This window comes from Orycteropus afer, unplaced genomic scaffold, assembly GCF_000298275.1.
Source record: "Orycteropus afer afer isolate SDZICR_OR568_19922 unplaced genomic scaffold, OryAfe1.0 scaffold00074, whole genome shotgun sequence".
NCBI classification, from domain to species: domain Eukaryota; kingdom Metazoa; phylum Chordata; class Mammalia; order Tubulidentata; family Orycteropodidae; genus Orycteropus; species Orycteropus afer.
The window spans coordinates 8,353,237-8,372,593 of record NW_006921661.1 but is presented as its reverse complement, the minus strand read 5'-3'; the positions used below and the strand labels follow the sequence as shown (position 1 = coordinate 8,372,593).

Here is a 19,357-nt window from a genome sequence, read left to right as displayed (position 1 = left end):
GGTATGAAGGTCCAAAGCTCTCAGGAGACAAGTCCTGCCTGGGCTACTAAACCACCTAGAAGCATTCAGGTGGACATACATGCCAGGATAGGGCTAGGGGGTGGGGGACATGTCCCAGGTTAAGATCCAGGGGAGAGCCCTGGTTTATTCCAGGGGCATGGCAGAAAAAGCACTGCCAGGGCAGTAGGAGGAAAACCAGGGAAGGACGAGAGTGTGGGGAACAGGACGAAGCCACAAGGCCAGGTGCTGTTGGCAGTCTGAGCTGTAGCATTCCCTGGGTTAATCAACGCAGGGACTTGGGTGGGAGTTACCTCAAGGGAGCAGTGAGGTCAGGGCCAGGTCCCAGTGGATTGAGTGGGAGAGGGTGGAGAGGAAATGGGGCCAATGCTAGCATGCAGAGAGCTCCGTGCAAAAGCCTGGGTGTGCCAGGCATGGCTGGTGAGGCTTTACTAGAGAGTAAGCTAATTTTAATAAATCTTTCATTTTATTTTTTCAAAATTTGATAGTTTTGAATTATATTTTCCAACAAAAGAAGATTCACCTATAGAAAGTTCATGGATCTGGGAGAGGGTTCTTTCTTCAAAAGGTAATTTAAATTATAGGATTATTATTATTATTTTTTTTTTTTAAAGAAAGGGACACATTTAAACGCTAATGAGAGGGAGGAAGGTTGAAGAACTAGGAAGAGAGTGAGTGGCACTTGATGGAACCTGGGGAGTCTCAGGTCTGCCTAGTGAGGGGGCCGTGGTGGCTCAGTCTCTTGGGGCCAAGGGGCAGCAGTGCTGAGACTGGAGGAGGTCCGGCTTCTCCAGAGCAGAAGCCAAGGTGGAGGCCTGGCCTAGCAACATGTGAGAACACTCCCACCCAGGGCAGACTGGGCAGATGGGCTTTGAGATTTGATCTCTCCCCTGGGTATCTAGACACAGGCTTCTTAAGTGGGCAGGAAAGGGATGGAGGTACTTGAGGACACCAGAGATAGAACTTCACCTGCACTAGGAGAGGAGGCAAGACCAGGGGCAGGGATACGGTGGTGATGGTGGTGGGTGTTAGACAACAAGAGGAATTTGGAAATTTTCTGGAGCAGCAAAGATTGCAGAAGTCTAGAATAATTTGTAGGGGATCTAGTGCCACCAGTGGCCTAGTGCTTAAGGTATTTAACTGCTAACCAGAAGGCTGGTGGTTCAAACCCACCAACCACTCCTCAGAAGGAAGACTGGGTGATCCACTCCCGTAGTGATACCTCCTCGGAAACCCAAGGAGGGGTTGTGGAGTTGGAAATGACTCAACGTCAGTGAGTGTGTATCACCAGTGCACCCAAGGAAATGCTCCCTGCAGCCTCCAGGGTGGGCCTGGCACTCCCCTGTGCAGCTGCATCTCAAGGTTTGGCTTTTCAAACTTGGCTGTCCACTCAACAGCCCAACTCCTCTTCAGCCAGAGATGGGATAACACACTGCCTATTCTGGGCCAGGGAGGGCATGAGACAGCAAGAGACGGCACCTAGAGTGGGGTGGGAGGTTTGGCCCCACCCACTCTGGCCTCAGCCTCCTTACCCCTTTTTCTCACTGCCGTGGAGTTGGATCTGACTCATAGTGACCCCTCCTTGGGTTTCCCAGGCGTTATCACTACAGAAGTTGATAGCCCAATCTTCCTTCCAAGGAGAGGCTGGTGGGTTTGAACCACCAGCCTTCTGGTTAGCAGTCAAATGCCTTAGGCACTATGCCACCAGAGCTCCCTCCTTGCCCCTAAGAAGGCAGAACTGTGGCTCCAGGTTCCCTCTCCCCTTCTCTGCCCACCAAGCCTGGGGTGAACCCCAGTTACCAGCCATGATGAAGACTTCCAGGTAACAGACATCCTCATTCCAGTGCTGGGCCCCAGGGTAAGCACTCTGTTCCTTTCCAGACCACGCCCACCCCAAGTTTGTCTGCTTGCAAGGGTGGGGTTGATGAGAAAGACACAGCCCTTGCCTCAAGTTTCTTCACCTTTGTCTTGGGGGTGTTGAGGTCAGCTCTCAAAAAAAGAGGGATGAAAAGCTGAGGGATCAGGTGGTGTGTGTACAAGGCCCTTGGGCTTCAGGGCCTCCACCCTTATCTCCATTTGGAAACCTTCCAGGATTGTCCCCTCTAAACCAACAGATGAAAGAGCTAGAGGCAGGGAGAGTTGTGTGTGACCCCTCCTCATTACTTCACCCCTACCCTACAGGCTAGAATGGTGGCCCAGGTCACAGCTGGTCTGCTCCTGGTCATCAGCACTGCCACTGTAACCTGGAGCTGAGCTCCTGGGAAAAATTCCCATCCTGCCCTGCCTGCTGTGACACAGCCCCAGCAGTGCCTGTGGCCCGAGATGCCTTCCTAACCCTGACTCTGACAGTGCTTTCTGCACAGAGGGAGGGAGAATAAGTCAGGTCAAGGACAGGTGGGAAGACCGGGAAGGGGGGGCTATATTAGCACAGAGTGAGGTTTGGTAGGGAGTCCTGAGTTTGAATTACAGGTGTAGTGTGAGCTGGATAAAGAGCCCTGATGATGCAGTACTTAAGAGATTTGACTGCTAACTAGAAAGTTGGCAGTTCAAACCCACCAGCTGCTCCACAGAAGAAAGAAGGGACAATCTATTTCTGTAAAGATTTATCACCTTGGAAACCCAATGGGGGTCACCAAGTTGGAATCAACTTGATGGCAATAGGTTTGGTTTGGTGAGCTGGTTAAGCACTAGACTACTAACCAAGAAGTTGGTGGCTTAAACCTACCCAGAAACACCTCAGAAGAATAGCAACCTGCTTCTGAAAGATCACATCCTTGAAAATTCTATGGAGCAGTTCCATTCTGCAACATGTGGTGTCACCATGAGTCGGAATCACTCGATGGCGACTGGTGCAGTGTGAGCCAAGTCACTTAGCTTCTAGACCTGTTTTTGTGCCAGCTGAGGAGGCTGAATTACTTGGAGGCACAGCCATGAACTGGCAGAGTGAATGATGGACATGTGACCAGGAGAAGGCTCCCAGGCCTGGACTAGGATAGTGGCTTTGCCCAGAGTCAGGAGATTTAGGAGATAAAAATTCACAGCATCTGATGTGTTTGGATGGAGGCAACATGGTCACCTCCTGTAACTACAAACTACCATGCCCCTCCCTTGGTTTCCCATCTGGCACATTTATCTTTTAAGAAAGCTCAGGCACTGCTTCCTCCAGGACAGGCAGGAAAATGCAGGGCCAACAGAGCTGCCCTTACATAGTGTGGTTAGGATTGCATTTACAAGCACGGACGTGAGCACAGTTAACATCAGCCCTTACCGTTAATAGCCTCACTGGTCTCCCATAGCACACAACTTGGTCCAGGGTGCCAAAACTGCCACTTCCTAGCTCCCTGTCAGCTGTGAGACCTGACAAGGCCCCTGCCACATCTGCTATGAACTGTAGCACAGGTGTTTCTAGATGGATGAAAACAAGTTTAGAATCAACTGCGGAGAAGCGCAGGGAACTCACTGACCCAGGAGGTGGTCTCCTGAGCCTTCTGTAGCCTCCACCCCCAAGAACCACTCAATCTGGTCACCTAAGTTTTTTTTTTTTTTTTTTTTTTGGAAACTTTTTAATAGTTATTGAATGTTCTACAGCTTACAGTAAGTATCATAGTTACAAATTCTTGGCTTCAATCTTTCAGAGTGATCACTATCTGATCTTCAAAACAAAACAGAAAACCCAAAAGAATCCAAAACAACAAAACAAAACCAGATTTACACTTCATACACACAAGTGAGGCCATGGGGCTTTCCAATCTTTACAATCCAGGCTGTGTTTTAAAAACACCTTTGATCAAACTACGTGGAAGACACTGGTCAAAGGTTTATTATTATTATTATTTTAAATGTTTTATTTTTTAAAATGTGAGTTCCAATAAAATTTAAAAATTAGACTCCAACCTGTAGATTACAATGAATTAAAAAATACAAAATCATATACAATGCTCTCTCACAGGGATGTTACATGCCATGAGAACAGGTGTCTCTGTCATGTTATATGAAACAGGGATGCAGAAGCCTTAAGTCAGGTGAGAGGACAGACCCTCGGACCCTTAACGGTTATCACAGACAACTCCAAGTTGCTAGAGACCTAGCCTTACCTCTCCTTTAGTGAGGAGGAAGTTGAGTCACACCATAGATCTAGACAATCTGGTCGCCTCAACAGAGATCTCTGGGCCAGTCTTACTCTTTCTCTGACTCCAGGCACGAGGAGAAAGGCTGAAGCATGGAGATGCTGGTCTTGCTGGGGTCAGACCCAAAGGTGACTTCACCCATTGATTCCTGGTACTTCTCTGCAAGGTTGTTGTAACTGTTCCTTTCAGGAAGAACACCCATCTACCAGGGGCTGGAATGGTATAGGGCCTTACTGCCAGAGCAAGGATACCCAGGGACTATGAACACAGCTACAAGTGAGTGAGGGCCATAGTTTCCCTTTCTGGTTTTGTGGCAGCCAGTTCCAACTTCTGGGCTCCTTGCTTGGCCTCTGGGCTAGACTCAACAGCATGCAGAATAGCAAATTCCCACTGGAGAAATTTAGGGAGAGGAACTCAAGTCTGGCTCAGGCAAGGTTGACCCATGGAATGCTGAAGCTGGCCTGCCAGGAATTTTAAAGGCCTAGAACCATGCAATAGTTAAGTCCAAACACAAGGAGCTTTATAGGACTGGGGGAGGTGGGGCATGAATGGGTAAAGGACGGATCCAGGAGCCACCATGGTATGTGGATAAAGGCTGAGCTCTCAAGAGGCCCACGTGCGGAATTTGTAGCCTGGCTACGTTCCTTTCCCTGCAATCCTCTTGCAAGGCGGGTCAGGTCTGGACTTCCTGGGACGGCACATCCACTGGCACAGAGCCTGCTTCCCACCTGCCCACTCACAAGCTGACCTTCCTGTCTCTGGATTTACACCCTGTAGTGATGTGGTGGAACAGAGAACGTGAAATCCACATACTTACACTCCTACTGAGAAGCATATATGCCGTGGTGAGACCTAAAATGACCGAGTTAGCCAGAATGCTGTGATTAAGACCATAAGGCCCAGAGTGGGACCTGTCCCCTCTGGCCCCTCCCTCTCATGTCGCAGAGCAGAACCATAGGAATGTGGTATGCTGGGCTCCCATTCTGGCTCAGCCAGTGCCTTGCTGGGCCCCTGGATATGTCCAGTCTACATAATGAGAACACCAGAACAACTTGGGTATCCAAGGGACCTGCCTTATTTTTATGATGCTCCACATGATTGATTTCTGAAGGCCCCTGAGAACAAAGTAAGCCGCTCCAAAGAAGTCCCCGGAGATCTCTGGGAGTGGAATATCTTACATTTGGAAAAATCTGGATGAAGCCAGAGAAAGAGGGTTGGGGAGGGAGGCATGACACCTACTCATTCCATGTCTTTCTCGGTCCTGGTTCTTACCCATGAGGAAAGCGAGCCCAGGGACCTGAGTCCAGGATGCTTCTGGCTGTTCAGGACCACACCAGCTCCCCTTGAATTGTCACTCCAGTGGATTTGGACAGTGGCCAGGCTCTCTGGAGTAAGAAAGCAAGGGTGTGCAGGCATCCCAGAGAAATGAGTCTTTCAATGGAAAGGATGGCTTGGGCTGCCAAGGAATTTGTTTTCAGGCCTGGGCATCATAACCCCAAAGAGCTATGTTCAATTTAGGCCTTTTATTGCTAATACTCATCCTCCCTGTGCTGTCAGTTGGATATGTCCCAGGGCTCCCCATAGGCCCTGGCTCAAAGCAAAAACTCAAAAAAAACCCCTGCTTAGTCAGGAAGACAAAAGCTTCCCAAGTCTCCATTAAGCCTTCCTCTACCCTGGGGTAGACCATGTATCCCTTCATGCCTGCCACTCAGAGCCCCAGCAGATGCCAGCATAAAGAGGAAAAGACTGAAGAGTTCAAATCCTGGCTCTTTTCATTTATAAGCCGAGTGACTTTTGGCAAGTCTCTTAAGCCACTGAGTCTTAGTTTTCTCATCTATAAAATGGGGATTCTGGCAATCAATGTCAAGTACACTTTGTACACAAGGAAAGCTCTGGACAGATGTGTGTGTGTGTGTCCCTGTTGAATACAGAATGAGTGCGTTTGGGAAAAGGGATATGCACTGTGGGCTCACTGCCAAGAGTGAGAGAAGGAGCAACAAGTGTCATGTCTCATGGGGAAGAAATTAAATACACAGCCCCCTCAAAAAATGTGGCAAGACATTGTTTCAGGCATTCGCCACCTGGGACACTCCACCTTCCAGACTCCAACTTCCTTGGCCCCAGACTGGTGAGGAGAGGGAATCAGGCAGAAGTAGGGTACCTCTGATCCTGGCCACCATGCTTATGGCATGTGGGGAGAAGCAGTGGAGTGGGACAGAGATAGGGGTTTGCATGCTAGTCCCACTCTGCAGCTTGCTATGTCATATGAACATGCCCTCTCGGCTTGCCTGCACCTTCCTACAAAGAGAGCGCCTTTCCAGCTCTGACCTCCTGCCCAGCCTGACCTTTGGGCAATTCATAAATCTTTGGATGATACCTATAGATTCCTGTGATCTTATTGGGGGCCAGACTACTACTGCCTGTTCTCCTGGGCTCAGTCCCCTTGCAGTAACTCCCCAAGCTTGGCCAGGCTTGTGGATCTCAGTCACGGCAAGAGGATGAGGCCAGCTGAACTCTGTGCTCACAGTAAAAAAAGGAGTGCTGGTCCTGGGCCCTTTCAGACCACAGCCTTTCAGTATCTTTATTTTTGCTTTGGGACCTCTCTTTGATCTTGACTTACATACCAGGGGCTACAACAGGATGCAGAGCATAGATGCTTGAGTATATGAGCCTGTGTGTGGAGTTAGCATAGAGGAGAAAAAGACAGCAGACAGACTGGGATTCAAGTGGCTTTGCTCACTATTAGCAAGTCACTTTACCTTTCTGAACCTCAGTTTCCTCATGGATCAAATGGGAGGAATAACCTCTATTTCATAGGGTTGTTGAAAGGAGTAAACCAGACCATGAATGTGACATTGCTTTGTGAACTGTGACGTACCAGATGCTAGATTTTTTACTTACTCATAGAACAAAGTGAAAAGGTCATTCCTAGGTCTTCCCCCGCCCTCCCCTCTGGTTCTACTCAAGCCCACCTGGAGGTAACAGGGTTTGGGAGGCTTATCAGGATACCAGTGTTCTGCTCTCTTCTAGCAAGTTCCCTTTCCTTCTATAAGCTGGGTTTCTTCATTTGTCCAGTGGGTTAATAACTTTGACCCTGTCTCTCTCTCAGGGCCGGTAAATTAAAGGCTGTGAAGTGCTTTGAAATTTATGAAGCACCTGACAAACACAAAGGTTTCCTGTAAGTGGTATTATTATTTTGGCATTTTTCAAACACATATGACATAATCTAAAATAACCTTCACCCACCCTTATAAAACCAAGGTGAGTGGAAGTATTTGGAAAAAATGGATTAACACTGGAAAATTTTCTGTTGTTTCAAAACCAAAGCTCTTCAGCATCCCAGAACTAAGCAGGCCATTTAGAACAGCTGGCTTTTTCCTTTCTGGTCCTGAAACTCCCTGAAGACCAGGAGGGTAGGCCTCCAAACTCCTGGCTCTGAGCCAAGGATGTTGAAGGGCCTTTGCCCTCCTAGAAGGGCTGGGCAGCTTCTGAGGTCCTTCCAGCCCAAGGGCTTGTTCTCATATTTTTCCTCCTTTAAGGAGACACAGGAGGTATGGGTAGGGAGATATCCAAGTTTGCACAAATTTAAAAGAAAAATAGATAATTAAAAGTCCCAAATGTTGTCAATGATCCCATTTTGTATAGTAAAATGCCAGGTTCCTGTCCCACCTCAGAGGAGTTGCTGGCCCAGCCAAGCACTGGAAGGCAGGAGAGCAGTGGGCAACCCAGGCTCCTGGCTGAGACCAGTAGGGGCCTCCTTGTCCCTGGGGCACCTCACCTCTTCTCCCAGATGAGCCTATGTCTCCTGGGCCTCATCCTCATCCTCCTCTCCTGATGGCTCCCACTCTCCTCTCAGGAAATCTCCTCTTCCTCTCCTCACAGAATGAGGGGCTAGTGTCTTAAAATCATGGCCTCTCCTTTCCAAGCCAGCCCACTTGCTCCCTCTCCTAGGGCTGGAGTCAGGTATAGCAGGAAAGTTGCAGATGTCTTCACAGAATTTCCAAATGCTGCTACTTCATTTGCATTTTCTGTTCCCATCCTCTGCCCCCAAGCGGCCTCCACCCAGTCTTCAACCCTGGTCTTTGGAGACCATGAAGGAAAAGAGCAGAAACAAAAGCCCAGAGACTGTTCCAGAGTCTGCCAGATGTGGGCACTGCTGACTTAATTTTCTAAAAAACAAGCCAATCCATTCCTAGGTAAATTTTTGTAGGCAACGTGCCCCTAGGTAGGAAGGCTGCATTTAATGCTAATTTACTGCAAGGTCTAGGAAGTCCTTTCCTCTTCTCTGGGCCTCAGCTCCCTCATCTGTCAAATAAGGGAATGGATGAGATGATTGCTAAGGTCCCTTCAGATCCATGAGTCTATGAAATGTTTATTGCTATTGCTTTTCCTTCACTATCATGACCTCAGAGCCGCCAGCACCCACCTGGAATATGGTCCCTTCACTTTGGCCATGAATGGCACAAGGTAACCAAGAGCTTGGCCTGCTTGCAGCCCCATGGACAGATGAGCCCTGGCATCGGGAAGGGCTGAGGGAAAGGGAGAGAAATGCCATAGGTTCCCATTCCAATCAGGAGGAAGCTCCTCATCTGAGTGGGTCCGTGAAGGCTCAGAGGCCAAGGTCTGGATTACCCAGGGCACCTGGCCTTCCAAGGTCTTGGGATGCTGGGGTCCCAACCACCCTGCAGCTGCTTGGCATGTTGTCTGAGGTCAAAATCACCTTTTGAGGAAGTGCCAGGTCAGTTTACATCACTGTGCAAATCAGAAGGTCCAGGCCCAATCTGGCCAGAGACCTTTCAAACAAAGCATCACTCTCCCCTTCTTCCCTCTTCCTTCCCACTCTGCTCTCCCTCCCCCACCCTCCCTCAAGGAAAATTCTGGTTTTTCCCAGGAACTCAGCCTGGTGTATCAAGCTGCTGTTAACACTCTTACATGAATCAGGTGGTTTTGTTCTTGGTTTGTTGCAATGGTTCTCAAAAGATATTTGTGTCAGGACATGTTAATGTCCTCAACTAATCTTGCTTAGGAACACCCTCCCCCCTAAAGAACAACAACAACAATAAACAAACAAACAAACAATTCCCCCAGAGATGTGGCCTGCTCAATAGCTCTGAGTTCCTACCCTGGACCCAAGGGCCACATCTGTTTATGCTCTTCAAATGAAAGTAAGCCTTCAGTTGAACCATTGCAATAAACACCACTCACTGCTTGCCACTAGACTGGGATCCCTGGGGACTGAGTGCCTGGGGAAGAAAAGAAGAGCAGAAAGGATGTGGCAGGTCAGGTAGAGTGTGTGGAGCTGGAAGGGTAGCTGGCTAAGGGGTGGGGGAGAGATGGGGAGCCAGGGAGAGGCAGGAGATTAGAAAAAGCAGCTTTACAAAAATCAAAAATTAAAACCAAAACTACTAAAGATGCATAAAGTGACCCTTGCACTTCCGTTGTCTCTTCTTGCAAATAGAGGTGGTGGTGCTGCTAGGGAACTGCTCCAGCACCTGTGTAAGACTTGAGTAGTTGCATACAATGTGTGACTCCAGATCTGGGGGAAGAAGAGGAAAGCCATTAGTGACAGCAATATTCCTATGGCTCCTTCAGTAAGCACCTGGTTGCCCTCCCTCGTCCGGGGAGTACCCCCAAATGGATCCCTCTGTACTTCCCCAGTGAAGCTGCTTGCTTCTACCCAAGGAAATCACTGTGCTCCAGTATCAAGAACTCCTGGAGGAGGTAGAGGGCAGGGAACACTGAGACAGGGCAGCGGATTTCACATTGACATCTCTGAAGCCCTGCAGTTCATTGGTGCTACTTCAGGAGCTGCTCAGGTCAGAGGGGAAGCTAGCGGTTATAGTGGCTCCAGTTTTCCACTCTGCTCCAACCAGAGCCAAACTGTGACTTAGATAAGATTCCATTTGAAGAATGGGGCCCACAGTTAAAAGATGTCTGAAGATTATAAGGCAAAGAGCAGGGAATTTAGAATCAAAGGAGTGGAATTCAAGTCCCACCTTCATTTTTACTGGTTAAGTGGTGTGTTTATACGTAAGAGAGCTAATGGTCCTTATTTCATAGAGCTACTGTCAGGATTATGAGAGAAGTATCTAGAATATTTGTAAAGTGATAGCTATTTTTAAGAGTGCTATTACTGAATTTGGAGTAGGAAAACAACTGGTAACTGTTGCCTGCCACCTGATGACACCTGTGCTTAAGCCCCAAGCCAGGGGCTTTGAAGTAGTTTTTCTATTTATTCATCCTCCTACCTCCCCCTGCCCTGGGCCCCACTCACTTGGATGGGCTGCAGGTTTTACCAGTGCGGGGGAACGTAGCTGTACGCAGGGGTTCCTTGGGCCCTGTATGTTGGCATGGAGACAGGGTGTGCCCCAATTGCAGTGTGCTGGGGTGTAGTCAGCAGGGTACCTAAGCATCCAGACAAAGAAGAATAAATCCAACAAAGCTGTGCCAGGACAACCCCCCTGGACTACCTGATGATCTGCTGTCCTTCTCTACTCTGCCAGGCTTCATGTCCTTAGAGAAAACCTTCCTGGTGCTCAAGGGACAGAATCAATCACTCTACTTCAGCTTCCTCCCCTTTACTTTTCTTTGTATACTTCTCTAGTTACAAGTATCATACTGAGGGGTAATTGTTGGTTTGTGTGTCCACTTCCCACTAACCTGGGGGCTCCTTAAGGGCAGGCTTTGCTTGGATCTCTTTGGTCCCCAGAACCTGAACAAGGCTGATACTGAACAAACAGTCAATAGCTTGCTGACCTGATCTGGGAGTGAGAGGTCTTCAACAGTTACCACATTAAGGGTAGAATACAATCCAAACTCCCACCTCCTGCCCACTCTTCTTTCCCTTGTATTCTCCTCCTTTGATCATGACCCAGTGGATTCTTTAATGAGTGGGTCTCTAAGGGTTATTCATCACTCTCTTGTTTTCTCATGCTCTTTATCTGAATGCCAACAGTTATTTCTCCCTGGGTGTCAACACATCCAAAACCAAACCAAACCAAGCTCATTGTGTGGAGTTGGATCTGACTCATAACGACCCCTCCTTGGGTTTCTGAGGCAGTATCACTATGGAAGTAGATTGCCCAACCTTCCTTCTGAGGAGTGGCTGGTGGGTTTGAACCTCCAGCCTTCTGGTTAGCAGTCAAATGCCTTAGGCACTATGCCACCAGAGCTCCCCTCATCACATCCAGACGTCCCTAAATCTGCTCTTCCTCTGGTGTCCCTCCCACCATCCACCATCAAGGTAGCATAAGTCAATTAATTACTGGTCAGGTCCTTAATATCCTGTCTGCTAAATAGCACTGCCCCTGTACCCCCTCTTTCTGGGTTCCCTGTTGCAACCAGGGTCCTAATGTCATTATCTCTCCTCCTAAACTAAACTGACAGCCTCTCCAAAGGCCCATTTGTTTCCTGCCTCCACCTTGCAGTCAGAGGGAATGTTTAAATCAAACCCATCCTTCTCCTGCTTAAACATTTTGACTTGCTCCAGCACCTGAAAGTATTCAAGACTCTTTACCATCTTATTTTTGCCAACTGCTCCAGCTACTCTCCCAATTTCATATCCTTATTTTCTAAGTGCCTGGACCATTTCCATTCTGTGAACATGCCATACTCATGTCCTTTCTGCCTGGACTGCCCTGCCCTCGTTCATCTACCTGGTAAGCCTTGTTCACCCCTTAAGGCCTAGCTCAACATGCCCTTCTCTGTGAGAGCTTCCTTCAACCCTGAGACAGACCGAGAGGGCCCTTTCTCTGGGCTCCTAGATAACAAGATGTCTTGTGCTATGTTTTGCAGTCAATTCCATGACTGTGTTCTCCACTCCATTATGAGTTCTTGGAGAAGAAGAACGGACACTGATGCAGATACCCTCACCTGCTGACATTGCCATGGTGGTGCCCGCCACCATACCCATGGCCACACCGTTGGTCCTGGGGGCGGCAACTGGTGCTGGGTAGATGGCAGAGGGAATGCTGTTGGGCTGGACGACCGTGGTGTGGTGGATAACATGGGGCTGGGCAGCGTACACCGGCTGTGTGTAGTAGGCTCCCTGGGGGAAAGAGACTAAGGTCACACGGGCATTTGGAGAGGTGGGGTGGGACATGGGGAGGAGAGAAGAGGGAGATTCTGTTCTTTCAAGATCCTAAGGGATGGGGTAGAAGAAGCACTGGCCAGGAACACAAGGTCTGGGTTCCAACCAGGGCTCTGCTTCTACCTTACATGACTGTAGATAGTTCAGTGCCAGGCTCAGCTTTTGGTCTGAAAATTGGGGCTTATGACCCTTTCCCACCTTGCTCCAAAGGCTGCTGTGATGATCTGATGGGAAGAGAGCTCTCCTTCTTTAGCTCTGGTTTTAGCATTTTAAAATGTTTTGTTTGTTAGTATAATATGCTTTTATAAGCTGCCTACAATTTAGAGACAGGAACTATAATCAATCAATTAATAACGTGGTGAATGTGTTTAGTGAACTCCAGAGCACAGTGCATATACATGAAGGGTTATTAGTAGCTGCATCATCACACAGGTGCAAATGCTGGCATTTGTACATACCGAAAGTATGTCACAAATGGAAAGCATTTGCCTAGATGTCTCTTACTATCTATTTCTCTTTAGGCAAAAGGATGAGGATGGAGACACTGGTTTGAATGGGTCACATGGCTGCTTCCTGCTGCCACAGTCCATAGGCCTGCTGACCTCTGGGAGGATATAGACAGGGGCCCTCAAGATCATATTAATCCAGAGCTTCTCAACTATTTCTACTAAATAATGCCAAGAGTCCCAGAATGAGAGTTTGTAACCTAAGAGGTTGAAGACTACAGTCCAAAGTAGCCTACCATATATGAGAAAAATTTATCTCCAGTCTATTGTTTTATATTTTAAAAGTTTTACATTCTACTCTATAATATAGTTGTTTTTTGAAATTAAAAAAGTATTCTCCTCACCACTTAAACTGTATGTAGAGTTGTCACTCCAGAAAAATGTGTCGTGAGTATGTTGGCACTTAATATAATGCCTATCTCATAGTCATCCCCTCAGAACATACATTCTCCAGTTTAAAGAGGCCAGATGGGGGCACTAAGGCGCAGAAAGAACAACTTGCCCAAGGTCAAACAGGGAACTGGTGGCAGAGCCTCAACACTATTCTCCTTCCCACTTGGTTCATAGACTTTACCAAGGCAGGTAGATGTGGAGTAGTAGGGAGAGAGACCAAGACACATGGGGTCTCACCCTGGCTCAACCAATAAGCTCACTGTATGGCCTAAGATAAGTAACTCTCATCTCTGAGTTTCTGTTTCCCTACTAGTATACCAAAGGGGTTGAACCAGCTAGATATTCTCTAAGGATTCTTGCCCCTCTGACATTCTGGGTTTTATTAATCTAAATGACTTCATGCATCACACTTCTGGGGGCTATGGTGGAGTGAGGGAGTAGACAGACTAGAGATCGGGCTTCAGTGATACAACAGTGACAGTGGGCTTGAGCCATGAGCTTGCCTTCTCTCTCTTCTTTACCCCATCTGATCCCACCCCACCTGGCTGGTGGCTCCTCTGCCTGCAGAAGAGGTGGGCCCAAGCTCCCACATGTGCTTACCTGGGCATACAGATTCTGCTGGGGGTAGGCACTTCTGATAGGATACATGGCCGTCTGATATGGGTTGGGTGATGGGGAGTAGGGGGGCGGAGCAGTATTACTCTGGGTCGGTGGGACTTTGTATGGTGTCCCTGCAGTATATCCTGTACCAAGGCAATAAGAGAGATTTCTAATTAGTTAGCAGAACAGCATGGCTGGAAGGCACCAAGTCCCAGTCACGACTCCCAGACAAAGATAAGCTGAATCCAAGCTGGAAACACAGATGAGAACAGACAGAGGACAGGGCTCCTCCCAGAGAGCCCTGGCCCTAGAGGCAGCTCCCTCAGTCCTGGTGCACAGGCTTCATGTGTGGCTCTGGGCATCTTTTGTTTCTCTGGGTCTCAGGGCCCTTGTCTATAAAAGAAGAGGCTGGGACAGATGATCTCTCAAGGACCCTTTCAGCTCTGACGGGCTGGAATCTGAGCTATCTGGTGGGAGACAGGCAGGGGCCCACAGGTGAAAGATCCTCAACCTACTCGCTCTTTCATGCTATTCTCCCATCTTCCTCCTTTCCTGTCTCCTCACCCAGTACTCCAGGGTGTCTTCTACTGCTGTTTCCATTTTTCTCTGTCTTGCTTTTTCTTTAACTCTCTATTATTTTTCTCCTTTTATCTCTCTTTCTTGTTGGACTTCCTACCAAGTTTTGAGGTGAAAATTCCATGCAAAACACCTACAGAGCTGGAAGTCAAAGATCACAAAGGTCCACATCTGCCTGAAACCCAAGCCATGGGTGGACAAAAGCTGGGGCTGGAGCTGAGAAGTCAGGCCCCAAGGAGCCACATAAACAACTTGTGCTGCCTCTGAATCCTGTGGAAGAGTCAGATCCTGTGTTCACAGGGAAAACTTGAAACATGAGTCACATAGGAATAAGGCTGTGTTCTTAAGAGAATCATAAAGTGGAATGATTTCTATGGAATTCAAGTGATGATCAAGTGACCCTAACCTTTGCACTTTAGACAAGGAATCCTGGTGTTCAATGAAGGTAGGCCTTTTTAGGAAATTCTTCTGAAGACTCTAACCTCTTATTTCTGACTTGAAGGGACAATGGCAGGGGACCTTGGTTATAGAGACCTATGAGGTGGTATTAGGGCTGGTTCATCTCTGTGGACCCAGTCCTGACTGGGTCCAGCCGACACATCACTTAACTTCTCTGGACCTCAGCTCTTCCACTTATAAAATGCTCACATCAAGGACCCTTTTAGCTCCAAAGTGCTGTTTCTGCAAGCAGGGATTGGGGCAGAATAGACAAGGCACTTCACTGGACAGCAATATGTAGGAGACTACATTTCCCAAATTTATTGCATCATAGAATACTTTACTTATATTATTAACATTTAAAACAGACTAGTCATTTTTGTGACTGTAGCCTAATTTGGTAAATGAAGGTTTGCTGTAACACAGCCATGCCCATTCACTAAGGACTGACTATGGCTGCTTTCCTGCTATATCAATAGTTATGACAGAGACCACATGGCCTGCAAAGCCTAAAATATTTATCTGGCCCTTTACAGAAAGTGTGCCAACCCTTAATTTAAAGGAATAAATTAAGGTGTGGGGAGTCCTGACAAAGTGGAGAGCATCTCTTTTCTAGGCAGAAGAGCAGGACACCCCTGAAGCATAAGATGCTTGTCTTATGAAAGCATCTTACTAAGTAGTAGTTAAGTATGCCCTACAGCCAGACTGACTGACTGGGTCCTGACTCCACCTCTGCTATTTAATAGCTGTAGAATCTCTACATATCAGTATCCTCATCTACAAAATGGGAATAATCATAGTACTTGTTTCAAAGGGTTACTGTGATAAATACATTAATTAATAAGTACAAGGCAGTTAGAACAGTGCTTGACACATTATAAACACTTCATAAAGGTTAGCTATTATTATTTTTTTCTCTCACTCTCTCTAGAGAGATAGTAAGGTCCTGGGGGTGCGCAAGCAGAGGCTAGTCTGAAAGATTACAACAGAAAGGTTAAACTATGACTTCTAAGGTCTGTTCCCACTTGGAACATACATGTCAGAATTCTAAGATTCTAAAATTTTATGGTTTTAAATACTATGATTTTATGATTCTTTCACATTAGCAAACCAGCAGTTCTTGCTTCCTTTATGGTCCTCAAGAATTTGCTCTGGAATTTTTATCTTCCTCGGGGCAGCCTGCACTACTCCCTCTATGCCACAAGGACAACCATATTACAAAGTGTTGAGACTATTCCTCAGAGGAAGATCAAAAGCCTCGAAGAGATTACAGTAGAATTTGGTTTCTACATCTAAGAATAGCCTTGTCTAGAATATTTCTCTTTATGTTATAAAATGAGATACAAACACACTCAGTATACAAATCAGAAGCCAAAACATTCCTGGCAGTCAAAGAGATGATATTACAGAAAAAGGCCTTGATATTGTCCAAACCGTTTGAGGTGGGAGAAGTGGCATTACCAATGCACCTGAGATCTTAGAGATCATTTAGACCAATCACAAACATTTCACAGAAAATAACAAGTAGATGCCAAAAGAGAAAGCCACTGCTCACAAGGACCCAGGAATCAGTCTCCTTCCTCTACAATAGTTCTTAAGCTTCCATTTGTGTCAGGAAGATCTTACATGAGGCTACAGAAACTGTTCCGGGCTCTAATCCTGACTCTGTCACTGACTCAGGTCAACTCTTCTCTCAGAGAACATCCTCAGTGGGATTAGATGATATCAGATGATTTTTCTAATGCTGACATTATAAGTCTGAGTATTTCAGAAAGATGTTATGGGTAAATCATTGCAGGGAACTGTCTACAATTAACTACTAGTCCTGTCCACATCCTTGGGAAACGCTGGAAATTTCCCTGGGGCTGCTGCCTGAGCTACCTTGGGTATCATAAAATTTAGGATTTGTTACTTTGTGCATAAAAGCAAAAGGTGCTGTTGGGCTTGACGCAAAAAACTCATGGACTTTGCCCAGGTGAACTTAGACTCAACTCACTCACTAGATGTCTGGCTAACCTGAAAGAAATTCTACCTAAATCTGATCGTTATGGAATTAAACTTTCAAATGTCTTAAGACATTACATTTGAATTCAACCGCCTCAGTTTCAGGAGCTCTGGTGTGTAGTGCCTAAGGCATTTGACTACTAACCAGAAGGCTGGCAGTTCAAACCTACCAGCCACTCCTCGGAAGGAAGGTTGGGCAATCTACTTCCATAGCGATACCACTTTGGAAGATCTAACTCGACGGCAGTGTGAAGAACTCAGAGCGCAGAGGAGCAGGGCCTTTCCAAAACTGCACAGATCAGTACTGAGCTGGACCCCAGAGTTCAGGGCTGACAACGTTCTGGGCAGAGCTCCTTTTTGAGTGTCAGGTCTCTGCAATCCATTCTCAGGCATTTGGTGTATTGGTTCTTGATTCCCCACTTCACTAAAGGCAGTTATCATGAGTGAAAAAAAGAATCTAATCACTAACTCCTGCCGCTCTGTCTTGTGAAAGAGGCTTTGTTTATGGTGGCTTGTTCTTTTGCTCAGATTCCTAACCATAATTTTAGGCTCCATCAAACAGGACAATAAAGAGAACATGTACATTAGCAAGATAAAACCTACTCAGTCCTCTCTTCAATCCTCTGGCACTGCCATAAATCTTTTTAGTTGTAGGGCTTCTACCACTTTCAAAGGCATCAGGCATCGATCCTCATATCATGGATACCTTTCAGACTAATCGATTTACTGCTCATCAGATTTGTATGTCTAGACAAAGCTCCATGTCTGAATCTTGGTTCAACTCCCAAGTCTCCTTGTTAGGAAAATGCTAAACAAGTAGGAGGGAGACCTAATTACAAATGAGCTAAGCAAGTGTTGGTGAAACTAAACTGATTTTGTCAAAGCGTCCTACAAAATCTGAGTGCTGGAAGGGACCTTTGTGAATGTAGGAGGGGCAGTCAATCCCACATCTATTAAGAAGTTGCAAAGGTTCAAACACTGCACCCTTGAAAGAGGGGTACATTTTGGTCCTTTTCAGGGACAGAGATGGCTTATCTTGGAGAGAAACTGAACACTTCAATGAGACTTCAGGAAGATTTCAACAGAATATAAGGCATAGCCTTCTTATACTCAGACTTTCTAACTGTGGTATGCTGCCACTGGAGGGAGTGAGTACCCCATCCCTAGAGATGTGTGAACAAAAGAGAGTTGGCCAGCTGCTTGTCAATGTGGCTAGCAAGGAGGTCCTTGCCAGAGTAGAGGATACTGGATACACAGCACCAAGGTCACAGATGGAGAAGTCCAATAGCTAGAGAGCATCTCCCCTTATTTTGTAGTTGGAACAACCAAGGTGTAGAGCATGGGCATGAATTATACAAGGTTACACAGAACCAATTCTAGAATTTATCTCTTTGGGCTTCCATTCGAAGCCTCCTTCTGCTACATGATGGTGGTGGTATTAGCTGCTGTCAGGTCAGACCCCAGTTCGTGGAGGTCTCATGTACAAAAGGATGAGATTACTGCTGTATGTTGTGATTCACAGGGCTGATGTTTTGGAAGTAGACTGCCAAGTCTTTCTTCCTAGTCTGTTTTAACCGGGAAGCTCTGATGAAAGCTGTTCAGCACCAAAGCAACACACCAGCCTCCACTGGCAGACAGGTGGTGGCTGTGATTGAGGTGCCTGGCCAGGAACTAACCCAGGTCTCCTGCATGGAAGGTGAGAATTCTATCACTGAACCACCACTCCCCCCTCCATGATGGTAGATGGGTCTGTAGACATCTGCACCTGTACATGTAGATATAGGTAAGGGAGAATATGTGTGTGGATATGCCCATTTGCATATATAAATTCAAAGATGTTCAGTCAATTTCACCTAAGGTATCTGGAAAAAATCTACTGCTCCTGTCCCTCTCTTAAAGAGACAAAATTAATCTCAAGAAAAAAGTCAGTAATAGAAATTTAACCTGGCTGAGTATCTTTTTCCAGTTGTATTGCTTACTAGTTGGGTTGCACTGGGCATATTAATTCTCTGGGCCTCAGCTATCAAACTGGTATGAAAATCTACCCAAATAACTCAATAGGATTTCAGTCTAGGTTTAATGAAAGGGTGGTTATGAAAGCATATTTTCCAGAAGATAAGAATCATGCCGTATAAACATAAGTTGATGTTTACACCTAAGAGCAATAACTATGGAGAAAGTGATATTGAGTGTTTTAAAGAAAGGGAAAAAATATAAATGATTCTTTTAATCTATTTACTTAATAATTAATAATTCACTGAACCACAGATTTTCAGGTCTAGTCTACAGTATCCCTACGTGGGGCAGCCATTCCTTCACTAGACAGCTCCAACAAGGCACAAAATTCTTCCTTATATGGAGTCAAAATGCTACTCAGTAACTTCTAAATACTCGTCCTAATTTTAACCAGTGAAGCCATTTTGTGTTCAAAATCAGATTTGTGGGTAGAGGCATAAGTCACCCCACTGAGTCCAAAGATGAATGTGACCAATCTGATTGCGTAGATAGTTTCTGTTCTAAAGACTCTATGTTCATACCTTGCTCACATAGTGTGTCTTCTGCTCTAAAGACTCTATGTTCATACCTTGCTCACATAGTGTGTCTTC

The 19,357-nt window shown here is 46.6% G+C and overlaps 1 protein-coding gene across 1 annotated transcript in view; it reads right to left on the bottom strand.

The window, feature by feature from the left end:
• Positions 1 to 10,437: 10,437 nt before the first annotated feature.
• FAM168A (family with sequence similarity 168 member A) overlaps positions 10,438 to 19,357 on the bottom strand; it is an 87,883-nt gene continuing 78,963 nt past the window's right edge. Inside the window, exons 5-7 of the mRNA XM_007940961.2 lie at positions 13,734 to 13,876; positions 12,018 to 12,192; positions 10,438 to 10,550 (exon numbers count right to left, since the gene is read on the bottom strand). Of these exons, the coding sequence (XP_007939152.1) occupies positions 10,438 to 10,550; positions 12,018 to 12,192; positions 13,734 to 13,876 (431 nt within the window). The remainder of the gene's footprint in view (positions 10,551 to 12,017; positions 12,193 to 13,733; positions 13,877 to 19,357) is intronic.